Raw genomic sequence first — 13,131 nt, forward strand, 5'->3', positions numbered from 1 at the left:
GTGAGCAGGAGCAAAAGCACAGCCTCCTCCTCTTCTTTCTTCTCCTCCTCGTTGGTATGACTGGAGCTCCACAACGATGACGCTTTCTCAGTCGTGGATTAATACGGAAAGTGTTGAGCTGCTTTGTGGAGTGGGTCCTCCTCCATGCTGATGATCTCAGCTCCATCATCTGTTGGAAACTTTTTCTCACCCACCACACATGATGTTAAAAACCATTTTATTTCTTCCAGTCCTTTAGATTTAGCTATTTATTCATTCAGACTCTTTTCCCCTGAGCGACTTACTATGTCAAACCACTTAAATTTACTCACCCATTTATACAGCAGGGTCATTTTTACTGGAGCAATACAGGTTTAGTATCATGCTCAAAGATACTGCATAAAGCGGTGGGACTTCAACTTGGGCCCTTCTTAACACTTTACCACCTGCTACCCCCAGTGTTGGACTTGTTCCAGCCTAAATGAGAAGATCTGATGTGATGTTCTCATTCTGCGATGCTGATGCTGCTTTCTGGTCTTGGCTCGATGGGAGAAAAAGCTAAAAGCACACCGTTGCAGTACAGGAGGAGCCCTTATCCTGCATGAGGAAATTCCCTCTCCTTTGAGCTTCACTTTATCCCATAACGAGGTGTGCGAAGGAGGACACGCAGGATGTAGGTCTCTTTAACAGCTTGTTTCTGCAATATGATGGCCCACATTCACGCTTTGTAGGTCCTTCCGGTGCCAGGAGGAGTGTGCCTGCAAGGAATGACATTAATATTCATAAAAATACTCTATTCCTTCTTTGGATGATAGCAGAGAGAAAAAAAAATGTTTTGAAAGGGGAAAACATAAATTATATATAGTGGGACAGCAGTAAACTAAATATCACTTTAAATGATGTTAACTTTTGAATTGTTTATGTGCCCATCCCTCACATAATAGGGTCCTGTAAAAGATAATAATAATAATAATAATAATAAACACTTAGCAGATGCTTCTATCCAAAGCAATGTACAGCTGTGAACAAATAAAAAATTACATTACTAAATTACAGGGGGTGCGGTGGCGCAGTGGGTTGGACCACAGTCCTGCTCTCCAGTGGGTCTGGGGTTCGAGTCCTTCTTGGGGTGCCTTGCGACGGACTGGCGTCTCGTCCTGGGTGTGTCCCCTTCCCCTCCGGCCTTACGCCCTGTGTTACCGGGTTGGCTCCGGTTCCCCGTGACCCCGTATGGGACAAGCGGTCCTGAAAAGGAAAAAAAGGTACTAAATTACAAAAAAATTAAACTAATTACAAAATTACTCCAACAAATGGAGAGATTTGGATGCAAACATGATTCTAGAGTACAATCACTTTGTAACAGAGCACAGTATAAACCAATGTACATTACACTAGTAGCTACATATGCGGCTTTTTCTAAATTATAAGATGACAACACGTTCATGCTTATCAAGCACACCGGAGGTCCGGGGAGAAGTGAGTGTGAAAGGGGTGAGTTTTGAGACCCTTCTTGAATGTTAATAGAGAGTCTATTCACAGAAATGGAGACAGGTAAGGAGAACCAATGAGGGATTCCACAGAATGTCCAGCAGGGATGTGTTTATTATGTGTTCAGGAGAGAGCGCAGCTGGTCGACATCTGGCACGCTGGTTAGATGTGCTCTAGATATTGTTCTCTCTTGAGCACTGGACTGCTGGTGGGAGAACAGTCTTGGTCCCATCTAGAGCTGGAGATGACACTCAGTCACAATGACTGCTGTTATCAGCAAACTAAATATGGACCGAGACACGAATAGAGCTGAACAGCTGCCTGGGTAACACAAAAGGAAAACACACACACACAGAGTAACTTCCTGAGCATTCTAAACCCAGTGTGTCCCACAGGCTACTGGTGGCTTTTGAGATACACTGTGTCATTGTCTAAATTCCCCTTTACATATTGATAACAAAAGTTACAGGAAGCAGTAAGCAGTTAATAAGTGAAAGAACAGTTAATAATAGATGCTGTGTAGTTTTATGGGTGAAGTCAGTGTTCCTCAGAGGCAGCAGCACATGCAGAGCTTTCAACAAAGAAAGGGCTTTTATGCAAAACTGATGGACCTAGAGGTGAATGCAACCAGGAGGCCAAACCTAAGAGACGAAATCAGATAACAGTTAAAACTCAAATCCATACATTTAATGAAGAGATCAGTAAAAATTAGGGTTCTTATGAGGATAGTTGAGAAGTTTTGGTAAAGAACTCAGTGAAGTTTAATCACAGATAAACATTCACAATATGAAGAATTAAAGGTCACTGAAAAGGCAGCAGATTGTTTGTCTGGACGAAGACCCCAGAGTTCAACAAAATATATAATCATAAATATAATTATTGTTTCAGTTCAAGTAGAAATAAACTAGTTTGTTTGATGACACAAAGTTCCTCTGATTTTGTCCTTTAAGGAAAAAGAATTAAGCAAAGTTAATTGTCCTCTTTATGCACGTGTTTGTTTCTGTGAAACATCTTCCCTGAAGGTCAAAGTTGGAACTGATGCCGAATTCCAGGACATGAGTGCTGTGGTCGCTCTGGCAGGAACCTACGCCACTTCAGAGCCTTTCGTTGACTCCAGGTTTGACATCAGGATCCAGAAGATTGGCAATAATTACAAGGCCTACATGTAAGTATGGTTTCACTGTCTAACGTCATTTATGTTTTTCGTTTGCTTACGAAATAAAGTGACTGGCATGTGCTGCACTATATGCTTTACTTAATCTGGTTAAGTGTGTTGCTGACTTAACAACAGACCCCTCTGGTGCTCCATCACTTACATTTTGACTTCAGGACCACAACAAAATTACTGGTTCTATGAGGTTCCTTCCGGGTCCTTGCAAGAACACGATAAAGCTACATGGCAGAGATGCGGTGGTGATGTTTGACCCGCCACTTCCCGACCTAATTCAGAATTCCCTCAAGGGAAACTGTGGTGTACAATCGGTCTGCATCACTCTCCCTGAGTTCTTAGAGACAGCAGAAAATACAAGGAAGCACACATCACTACTTGACATGCTGCTTCGGAGTCAGCAGCAGGGTAGAGATGAACGTTTCGACTTGTGGTGCCAGTTTGGAGACGTGCTGTAGTTACAGATGTCACTGATGTAGGACCTCGAAGTCACGAAACAAAACTCAAAAATGTAAAAAAGATGATGCCATTTGTTGCAGCACTGCAGTTGTGGCTCTGTGTTCAGAAGTGTTTCTCCAGTTTACTCTGTGAGATTTAACACTTTGTGACGTGTGATCATATGTAAAAGGACTGTGTTTGTCCCATATTCTACTTTTTCTGTTTCTTTCGAACTGTCAAAGCGTGGTCTCGTAGATAACTTGTTTGTGTGGCAAGGTGTTGACAGTTTTCCTTTAGTCAATATCAAACAGCCAAATTTAAATACACTGGAGACAGGTGTGTGTGTGTGTATGTATATATGAAGACTATATAGTGTGAGATACCACAGTGCCCCTGTGACCAATCAGAGTGCAAAGTGCCAAATAATTAACACCTCCATCCCCGTCTGTTGTTTGTTGCAGTGCCACAGTTTTAAGAACAATTTATTCCTCTTTTCAGGAGGAAATCCATTTCAGGCAACTGGAAAGCCAACATGGGTTCTGCGATGCTGGAGCAGATTGCCATGACGGAGAGGTGTGTATTGGGAGAGCTGGTAATGTAGTGGTTAGAGCCACTGCCTTTGGACTCCAAGGTCACAGGTTTGATCCCCACCTCTGGCTGTAGTCCTTTTGAGGAAGGTATTTACGCTAAAATTGCTCCAGTAAAATTACCAAGCTGTGTAAATGATTGTAAACATGTAATAATTGTGACCTTAACATTGTAAGTTACTTTGGAGAAAAGTGTTGAATAAATGTATTGTATTTCCTGTGAGATGTACCCTGTGTGTATGTATATTTCATTTTGCAGACACTTTTCTCCAAAACGACAATATACTTATATATATCAAATATAGATAAAAAATGTGAATATAAATAAATACTACATTGCCCACTGGTCCCATGGTACATGATACAGTCCATTTTAAAGCAGAGCATCAGCAGTACCAAACCTGACAATGTATTTCACATCTGGATGGGACCATGGGACCTTGAAGGAGTGAAGATGCAGCTAGCCTAAGCACATTATTTTTTCAAGTTTCTAATTATTGTTTCTTTTATGTTTGTTCATCACCTTCTTAGTCCCCAGTGCTAATTTCTCTGAAAGTGAATTCCTGTGCTGTGGACCCCACAGTCCAGAGCATACAGCCTGAACATTATCGAGACACTTTGACTGTTGCTCAGTTGACACTATCTTTAAGGCACAAGTGGTCGAGGGGAAATGGACTTTGACTGCCAGTCCAGTGATCTAAATCGGATGTCAAACACTTTTTTGCTACTGTGTACTGTACATGAACTCCCATGTGAGCATTTACATCTCTTTATCTGCAGTCACCTCTGGAGGCTCTTTAGTCTTAACTTGGATTCCTTCCCTTCAGGTCAACTTTGCTCATGTGTCCATTGTCACTGACAACAGGTACCACCTGTGGGTAGACGCCTGCTCCCAGATGTTCGGGGGATTGGACATCTGCGCAGTCAAGGCAGTGCGTGGAAAAGACGGCAAGGATTACATCATTGAGGTCTGTCTCCTCATCTATTTTGCCTCCATGTAGTGGGCGGTGGGGTTGGCAGAAGCCTCAAGACAGACATGAATCAAGCTGGAGCCCCTGTGTTACAAAGAGCCCTAATAAGGACAGGGCATCTTATCGACATGTGTGGCCAACCGGCTACATATAAATATATACACACACCAAGGTCTACTCCTACTTACTATGCTGGTAACTGTGGCACCTTAACACATACACCTAGCTACCAACAAAGATGCAGTTGCCTTGACTCCCCCAGTCAAGCACTGTCACTTGACTGGAGCATCTGTTGTTTTCACACAGTGAAGTCTCATTGGCTGTGAATGTCTGTACCTTTACTCTCTGCAGAAAGTGCCCCAATGATCCCTGGAATCCATACATTTACTCACTTAGTTGACACTTTTGTCCAAAGAAGCTTATAATGTTAAGGTCACAATTATTATAGGCTAATAATCATTTACCCATTTATACAGCTGGGTAATTACCTTGCTTAAGAGTACTATAGCCAGAGGGGGGGATCAAACCAACAACCTGGGGGTCTAAAGGCAGTAGCTATAACCACTACACTACCAGCTGTCCCGTTTACAAGTATGTTCATTCATTTAGCAGATTCTTTTTTCCAAAGCGACATACATCTCACAGGAAATACATTACATCAACAGAAAGAGAGACTTAGATGCAGACACGTGATTCTAAAGCACAGTTACTTTCTTTCCGCCATATGAACCAATGTACATCACACGAGTAGCTGCATAAAACTTTATCTGAATATCAATGCTTCCTAATCACATTCTTAATAATTTTTTTCATATATATAAACATTTACAGTACATTCCATGAGTAGCTGCATGAAGGTTTATCCATTGTTTAAGAGGTATGATCTCAAAGTTATAGAGCATGAACATTTACACATTAGATGAACTTAAGAATTATCATGGGCAAAGTGAGGCTGGAAGAGGTGAGTTTTAAGACCCTTTTTAAATGTGGACAGAGATTCACCACACACATAGCAACTTGTTCTTCCTCTGAAGTCCCCTGTATCTCGGCAAAGTGGCCCACGCTCGCCAGTACAGAGGAAGCTCTGCCAGGGCCTTGGGGCTGGGTGCAATACACTTGGAATGTGATAAGCAGGGGGCAAACGCCTGCATCACATCTCTCCTCTGGAAGTCCCCTGGAAATGAGATGGGGGGTGTGAGGCAGGCGGCCCTGTGATCTAACGCACTGATTTCCTGCAGACAGATGCTCTTCATCTCCAACAACAGCAGGCCTGGGGGGGCACTTCCTCTGCTGGCTTCTGAGAAGTGATGTTCTGAGAGGGTGGGACGGGCTACAGACAGATACTGGTGGTGGGGTTTGGATCAGCTTTTCTCCTGGACTGCTGTTTGGCCACTTTTAGAAAGTATATAAATACACACAGGGAGATGAGAGGAAGGTGTTTCTCACACCCTGCAGCCTGGAATTTAATTATCCTCCATTCCTTTGAAATGTAAGCAATGAAAATTCCATGTTAATGAAAATGATCCTCCCCAGTGGAACACTTTTTTACATTTCCTTGTGTAGGCGCTTTAGGGCTCCTAGGGCTGCGGCTGGAATGCTTCTGCTCTCACCCCCACATAGGGTGGTGTGTGTGTGTCTTCCTCAAGCTCGGGTCCTCTACCAGAGGCCTTGGAATTTAAGGGTTTTGCGCAGTATCTTAGTTGCTCCTAGGACTGCACTCTTCTGGACAGAGATTTCAGATGTTGTTCCCAGAATCTGCTGCAGCCGTTCTCTTAGTGTGAGGGTCACGGTCCCGAGTCCTCTTCTTAGTAGTGGGACCACTCTGGACTTCACCTTCCACATCCATTTCAGTTCTTCCTTCAGCCCTTACTGCTTGATCTTCTCATTCTCCTTATTTCTTCTTTTAAATGCCCTCTTCTTCTCCACCGCTATGTCTGGTCAGTTGGCCAGCAACTGCTTGTCAGTCTGGGACTTGAAATTCATTGTGCCCTAAGCTCTGCTGTTTTCAACCACTTTTGGTGGTGTCTCCCATTTGGACTTGGGGACTTCCAGTCCATATTCTGCACCGATGTTCCTGTACACTATCCCAGCCACTTGGTTATGTCTCTCAGCATACACTGTCTCAGCTTGCATCTTACACCCTGCTACTATGTGCTGGACTGTTTCAGGGACATCTTTGCACAGCCTTCACCTTGGGTCCCTTCTGCTATGGTAGACCCCAGCCTCTAAGGATCTGGTGCTTAGAGCTTGTTCTTGTGCTGCCCTTTTCCAGTCATACTTAGGATTTCTTGATGTCAGCCACTCTTACTCTCTCTCTCTCTCTCTCTCTCTCTCTCTCTCTCTCTCTCTCTCTCTCTCTCTCTCTCTCTCTCTCTCTCTCTCTCTCTGCCACTGGTTGAGCCCATAGAGGGGCTTGATCTTCCATGATGTCTCCTCATCAACATCACTCTTCTGCTGCCTGAGGTACTCACTGAGTGGTTTGGCCTGTGGGGTCATCTTTCTGATGTACTCTTGGATGCTTCTTGTTTCTGCATGGATAGTGGCTCTGCCACTTACTGGTTCTGTGAAAAGCGGAGGCGCCCCCTAGTGACTGCACTGCACCAATGCAGTGTAGGATTGCTACTGAAATCGAAAGTCTTGCTTTTTCCAATATAAATACTTAATGGGTCCGTGTGCGTTGCGTTCATTCGTTTTTTGATTCCAAATTGAAAAACAGAATGCAAATTACGATACCTTCATTCGTTTTTTTGTAAAAAAAATTAAAAACAAATTATGAATAAACTCACACACACACACACACACTGTCTGAAACTACTTGTCCTGAGTGGGGTCGCGGCATACCGGAGCCTAACCTGGCAACACAGGGTATAAGGGTGGAGGGGGAGGGGACACACCCGGGACGGGACGCCAGTCCGTTGCAAGGCACCCCAAGCGCGACACGAACCCTAGACCCACCCAGTGAGCAGGCACAGGTCAAACCCCCGATTATGAATTAACTATGTTTTAAAACCATATTTCGCTCAAAATGTAAAATATTTAAAACATGCCTCATTTATAGTTTCTTGCCATCTTATTTTTTGACTTTGAGTTATATAGTTTTGTGGTATTGTTGACCAACCCTGGTGTAAACTAATTGAAACCGCGCATAATCCATCAGTGACTTCATTGAACATGCTGGCTTCGCTCCAATTTATTGATCGTAAGTTCATATGGATCACTATGTGCTTTTCAAAAGCAGCGAGAGAGTGACAGTAAGGGAGGGTGACATGTCCACTGAGAAAATCGGCAAGATTTTTCAGATGCTACTTCTTAAGAATCTCATTACTAATTAAGCGCAGGTGTTAAAAGCATCGTGAAGTTCTAGTTTACATTTATTTATTTATCTCTCTGTAGTGTTATCAGCCCACACACCTTATTGACCAAGGTGAATTCCACTGCTAGATACACTACTTACAATGGGTCACTCTTTCATACATCAGTGAAACACACTCTCTCTCTGTCACTCACACACTATGGGGGAAGCTGAACAGCATGTCTTTGGACTGCGGGAGGAAACCCACGCAGACATGCAGACCTGTGGGCAGAATAGCAGTCAGTTACAGCACTTTAATTTCATTCACTTTCATTAACTTCACACAATATTAAAAATGTCTCTTTTGAAATGACTCATAAGAAAATATTATGAAACACATAAACCGTAAAATGTTTACATCTCAGAAAATTTGTGACTCCAGTGTTCCTAAGGATTCTTTGCATAAACTCTTTGAAAATGTACACAAGTGAGGCCAGATCTTCCATGTTTAGTACATATTGGTCATAAAATCTTGCTGAATCCTGGTGAAACAGTTTTTTTTTCTTTTTTTGAAATTGGATATTTGGGATATGCTATGAAAAACCCAGAAATATTGTCTCCTGGCTTTGGTAAGTCCCAGTAAAAATTTGCCACTTTAATATGCGCGAAAATGGAATCTGAGGGCTCTCGTCACATATTTCTCATATTACAGTGTACTGACAGTGTGTGCAGTGTACTGTATCTTAGCTTCCCTTTGTGCTCCGTCCACAGGTGATGGACAGCTCCATGCCCCTGATAGGGGAGCACGTGGAAGAAGACAGGCAGCTCATCAGTGAGCTTGTGGTGAACAAGATGACTGCTGCTCTCCTGGGCTCCTCACCACCTGACACACCCCTTGCAAAGGTCCTTTCTGTCCCCAGGAGTGTCTGCACTGTCAAATATGTTGCAGGGGTGGGGTGGGGGTGGAACTGAATGTTGAGAATAAATAACTTATAAAAAGTGCTGTTAATACATTGACCACCCTACCAACAGGTGCAGGCAGACCCCCAGCTGAGCCCACCCAGAAAGGCCCATGGTAGGTCACCACTCAGATCAATTTACATTTATTAATTTATCTGACATTTTTCTACAAAGAATCTTAGGTTCTACAGAGTAATCTGTAGGTTACCTCAGACTATTTACCTATTTGGGTAATTTTACTGGAGCAATTTAGAGTAAGTATGTTGTTCAGGGGTACTACAGCCCAAGGTGGGATTCAAACCTGCAACGTTTAGGGCCACAGGAAGCAGTTCTAACCAGTACGCTGTCAGCTGTCCCTACCCCTCATTGATTGCAGTGTGCAGACCGACAGAGCAGATCGCACCTTTGACTCTCTCTCATCGAACCTGTTGTTTTGACCTGGTGACACCCTTCCCCCTTGTGTAGGTGGCCCCCGATCAGTGTCCACATTGTGCTGCCAGTGGGCCAAGGGCTTCCCCCTGCGCGCCCGTTCGGCCTCTACCTCTCCCAGCCAAGGCTTCCAGCCCGGACCTCTTCCGGCACCATCGGGCCCGAGAAGAGGCACCCAAAGACAGGCGCCTCAGCTAAAGTATGTACTGATTGCTTGTCGAAGCCCTCACGTCCATGTTAGCAGAGAAAACACGTGCACGTGCAGAGGTCCTCTGGTTTGGGAACACCTTGGGACCCCCAGGAGGAACTACACACTGTGGCGGGACAGGAAGGTTTGGCTACCCGCTCAGCCTGAGTCCACCATGACCATCTCCAGAACAAGAGGGAGGAAACTCGTAATGACATAATTTTAAGTAAAACTGTTTATACTGAGGGGGATGCAGTGGCTCAGTGGGTTTGGCCAGGTCCTGTGCTCTGGTAGGTCTGTGGTTTGAGTCCTGCTTGGGGTCCCTTGCGACAGACTGATGTCCTGCTCTGGTTGTGTGTCCCCCCCTCCAGCCTTACGCCCTGCGTTGCCGGGTTAGCAGCCCCGCTTGGGAGAAATGGTTTCGAACAGTATGTGTTTATACTGTATATGTTTTAGTTTTATTGCGTGGCTCACATCTTTGTCCCAGTGACTCCTTTTTCCTGTGTCTCCAGTTGGATGTCTTACAGAAGTCATTTAAAGGACCTTTCCTTTTCAACGGTAGAACTGCAGCGCTCCAGGATTCAAGCAACATAAAGTTCTGAGCCGCAGTCCCTTTGCTGTTGTTCTTATTAAAATGACCAGGAGTTCCAAGGAACAGCGGATTGGTGGTGTTGTGGAAGAGCACTACACTTTTGTCTTGTGGACTCACTGGAATGTCCCGCTTTTCTCTGCAGCAAGTCCCAGTCGCTCAGCAGCAGCCTGAGCGTCAGCGAAAGCCCATGGGGTAGCGCCAGCGAAGATGAGGCCAAAGCCGAGAGTATCCGCAGCCTCAGACAGTCCTTCGCAGAGCTCTTCTCTGATTAGTTCCATGGCAGCCTGTGGGGGCTCCTCAGCCAAGAGGAAACAGCTGCTTCTGCATGTCCTCAGCTTCAGCACCACTGCAGGGGACAGCGCCTGTTGCATCAAAAAGACACTGGATGCTTCGTGGGCTCATCAAGGCCTCGGGGCCATGAACCTTCTGAACCATTTTAGTGAGGAACGACGCTTGGGCAGTATTGATCAAACCCGATACAACGTAAAATTTGTATGCATTAATATTAACTCATTGATTGGTAAGTGATCAGAAATGCCAGGACTAAGAGTCAGGTGGAACATGCCCCCTTTCTTCTTAGAAGAGGTATGCATACGTTTTAATGAAATTTGCATTCTTCTCGTGGGAATAAACTAAACACATCACAGGCAAAAGAACTGGTAAATTTCTGCATTCATCAGTTTATAAAGGTGGAATATTGGTACATTTGGCTTTGGGCAGTCTTCCGTCACATTTCAGCGGTCCCTTTACGATTACATATTCACAGTTATGATAATGTATGCACTATATGCTGAATTTAAGTTTTAATATACACCGTTTATGCAGCTGACAGCTTGGGAGAAGTCTGTCTCTGAGCCATACCTGATCACCAGATGCTTCATAATGAGAAGAAAAGTTGTGCTGTGCTTCACAATTTCACAGCTGGTGACACCCTGCGAGGCCTTAATTTGGGATGTGCCTGTGTTCCTTTCATCATTGTGGAACTCTGCTTCCTAGCAGGATGTGAACACTTCCTGTCCTTTCTGAATGTGGTAGCAGTGAACGTGAATATCATAAAGTCACGTTGAGTAGCAACTAAAGCCATCAGGCTGTGCTCCAAGGACTTGGCTTTGAACCCCAGCTCCTGCTGTTGTTCCCTTCAGTGCTCAGTGCTCATACCTTCAGCTGCTACAGTGCATATTTCCCACTTGGATGAATGAGTAAGCAATTATAAGTGGCCTGTAATCAAAATTGAAAACTGTATGTCGCTTTGCAAACAGTTTATAGAATTAATGCCGATGATATCATTACCTTTGAGATACAAGAAACCGGAGGCTATTTAAAATGACTGGAAATAAAAAATGCATTGTCTCTATGAAACTCCTATTCAATACCAGTTGCTGACCAGTTTGTCTTGCCAACACGAGCGCTGGTTCTCACGTTATTACCGAGAAATGCCTAAGTGCCAGGCATGAGTTGTAAACACCATGAAGGCAAGTTTAAATAAGGTGGCCCTACAGCCCTGTTTCGTTTGGTCACATTTGATGAACATCTGTGAGCTGCGTGTCACCCCACACGTCACACACGTCGCTCCACAGCAAAGAGTATTTTAGAAGAAAACAGTGTTCAAAATAAACTCAATCAAAAATACATAACATGGCTCAGAGTTTCCCTGCTATTGTCGCGTGTCTCTGCAATGTCTACATTTGATTGAGTTTGACCAAAATTACACACATTATTAGGTGTTTTTTTGTTCTACTGACGTAAGTCTGGCTTCTGTTTGTGTGTCGTGTGTTTTCAATGTGTTGCCCAAACTTTGGCCTGCCATGCTTTTAATATATATATATATATATATATATATATATATATATATATATAAAATCCTCTTGTTTTTTTTACGTGTAATGAACCTATAGATTGTGCAAAGACTCTCAGCTTTTATTCTACACTTCTAGATACTGTGAACTGCTCACTGCACTCAGCTCACTGCTTAGCGATAAACATTTTGTTTGTAAATGTTTTTCTGTACTTCATTGATAGTTCTTGCAGGAATCACAAGTGTAAAGTACCACAAGGGATGCCATGAGCAAATTGGTAAACAGCTACCTCATAGCCCGTGTTTTAAGAGCTCATCACACTGCGAGACTCTTTTTTTGTGTGTGTGTGTGTGTGTGTGTGTGTGTTTTTTTGCAGATAAAGTAAATACAAAAGCCAACGAGCCAACCAGTGTGACTGAATGTAGTGACAAATCGGTGCTGCGGCCAAGTCCTGCCCCTTATGCACCAGTACCAGATGTGTTCCATTTCATTGCCTGCTGGTCTTCAGGAAAGTTTAAAACAGCAAACCTTGTCGTAGAAAACCTGAACCTGGTGTGACTGTCATTGCAGCCCTTTCTTTGGACTTCTACTGTGGTTCTATTGTGACTGATATTACATTATAATTTGTGAATGTAATTTTTCCTGTGATTGTACTCCATTTATAGACTCACTTGAATGTGCGCTGCACATTGTTTTAAAAATATATTGTTTACATCGTTTACCATCTATACATTTTAGTGCAGTTGCTGATAAATCCACAGCGTGCTTTGCGTGCGGCAGCTGAGTTTTGCTGGGCCTCTTCCACTTGACCAGGCCGATGCAACCCAGGTACGAAAGTGTCCCACAAGCCATTTGGTCGACAGAACTGAACGATTAAACATGACCCTGTTGAACAAAACATGTCTGTCCTCTGTGTTTCTCACAGTAATGAGTTAAAACGGTGTAGTCAGAGTATATTCCATGTCTACTGTCCTTTGTTCACTGTGGTACATAGTAGGGTTTAAACCTCTTAGAACCTTTTAAGCAGAGGTGGGCAGAGTATCCAAATACAATACTCTAGTAAAAGTACTATCAGTGTGAAAGATTAGCTTTTTCAAAGAAATCAACCAAGTGAAATGGGATGAAGTCTTAGTAGAGGGGAGCTCTTCGGGTACAATAAGAAGCAGTAAGTACTGTAAGTTTTAGTCTGTACCGTGCTCTTCGGGAAAGGTTGTTGCATGGACCCTGAATAGCTGTAGAAGAGA

The 13,131-nt window shown here is 43.7% G+C and overlaps 1 protein-coding gene across 1 annotated transcript in view; it reads left to right on the forward strand.

Moving 5' to 3' along the window:
• The window catches only part of LOC108931554 (synapsin-3-like), a 43,922-nt gene extending 32,033 nt beyond the window's left edge, over nt 1–11,889 (forward strand). Inside the window, exons 8-14 of the mRNA XM_018747388.2 lie at nt 2,490–2,632; nt 3,572–3,646; nt 4,526–4,628; nt 8,695–8,826; nt 8,956–8,998; nt 9,349–9,511; nt 10,234–11,889. Of these exons, the coding sequence (XP_018602904.1) occupies nt 2,490–2,632; nt 3,572–3,646; nt 4,526–4,628; nt 8,695–8,826; nt 8,956–8,998; nt 9,349–9,511; nt 10,234–10,363 (789 nt within the window). The 3' untranslated portion in view covers nt 10,364–11,889. The remainder of the gene's footprint in view (nt 1–2,489; nt 2,633–3,571; nt 3,647–4,525; nt 4,629–8,694; nt 8,827–8,955; nt 8,999–9,348; nt 9,512–10,233) is intronic.
• Nucleotides 11,890–13,131: the final 1,242 nt, after the last annotated feature.

This window comes from Scleropages formosus, chromosome 2, assembly GCF_900964775.1.
Source record: "Scleropages formosus chromosome 2, fSclFor1.1, whole genome shotgun sequence".
NCBI classification, from domain to species: Eukaryota; Metazoa; Chordata; class Actinopteri; order Osteoglossiformes; family Osteoglossidae; genus Scleropages; species Scleropages formosus.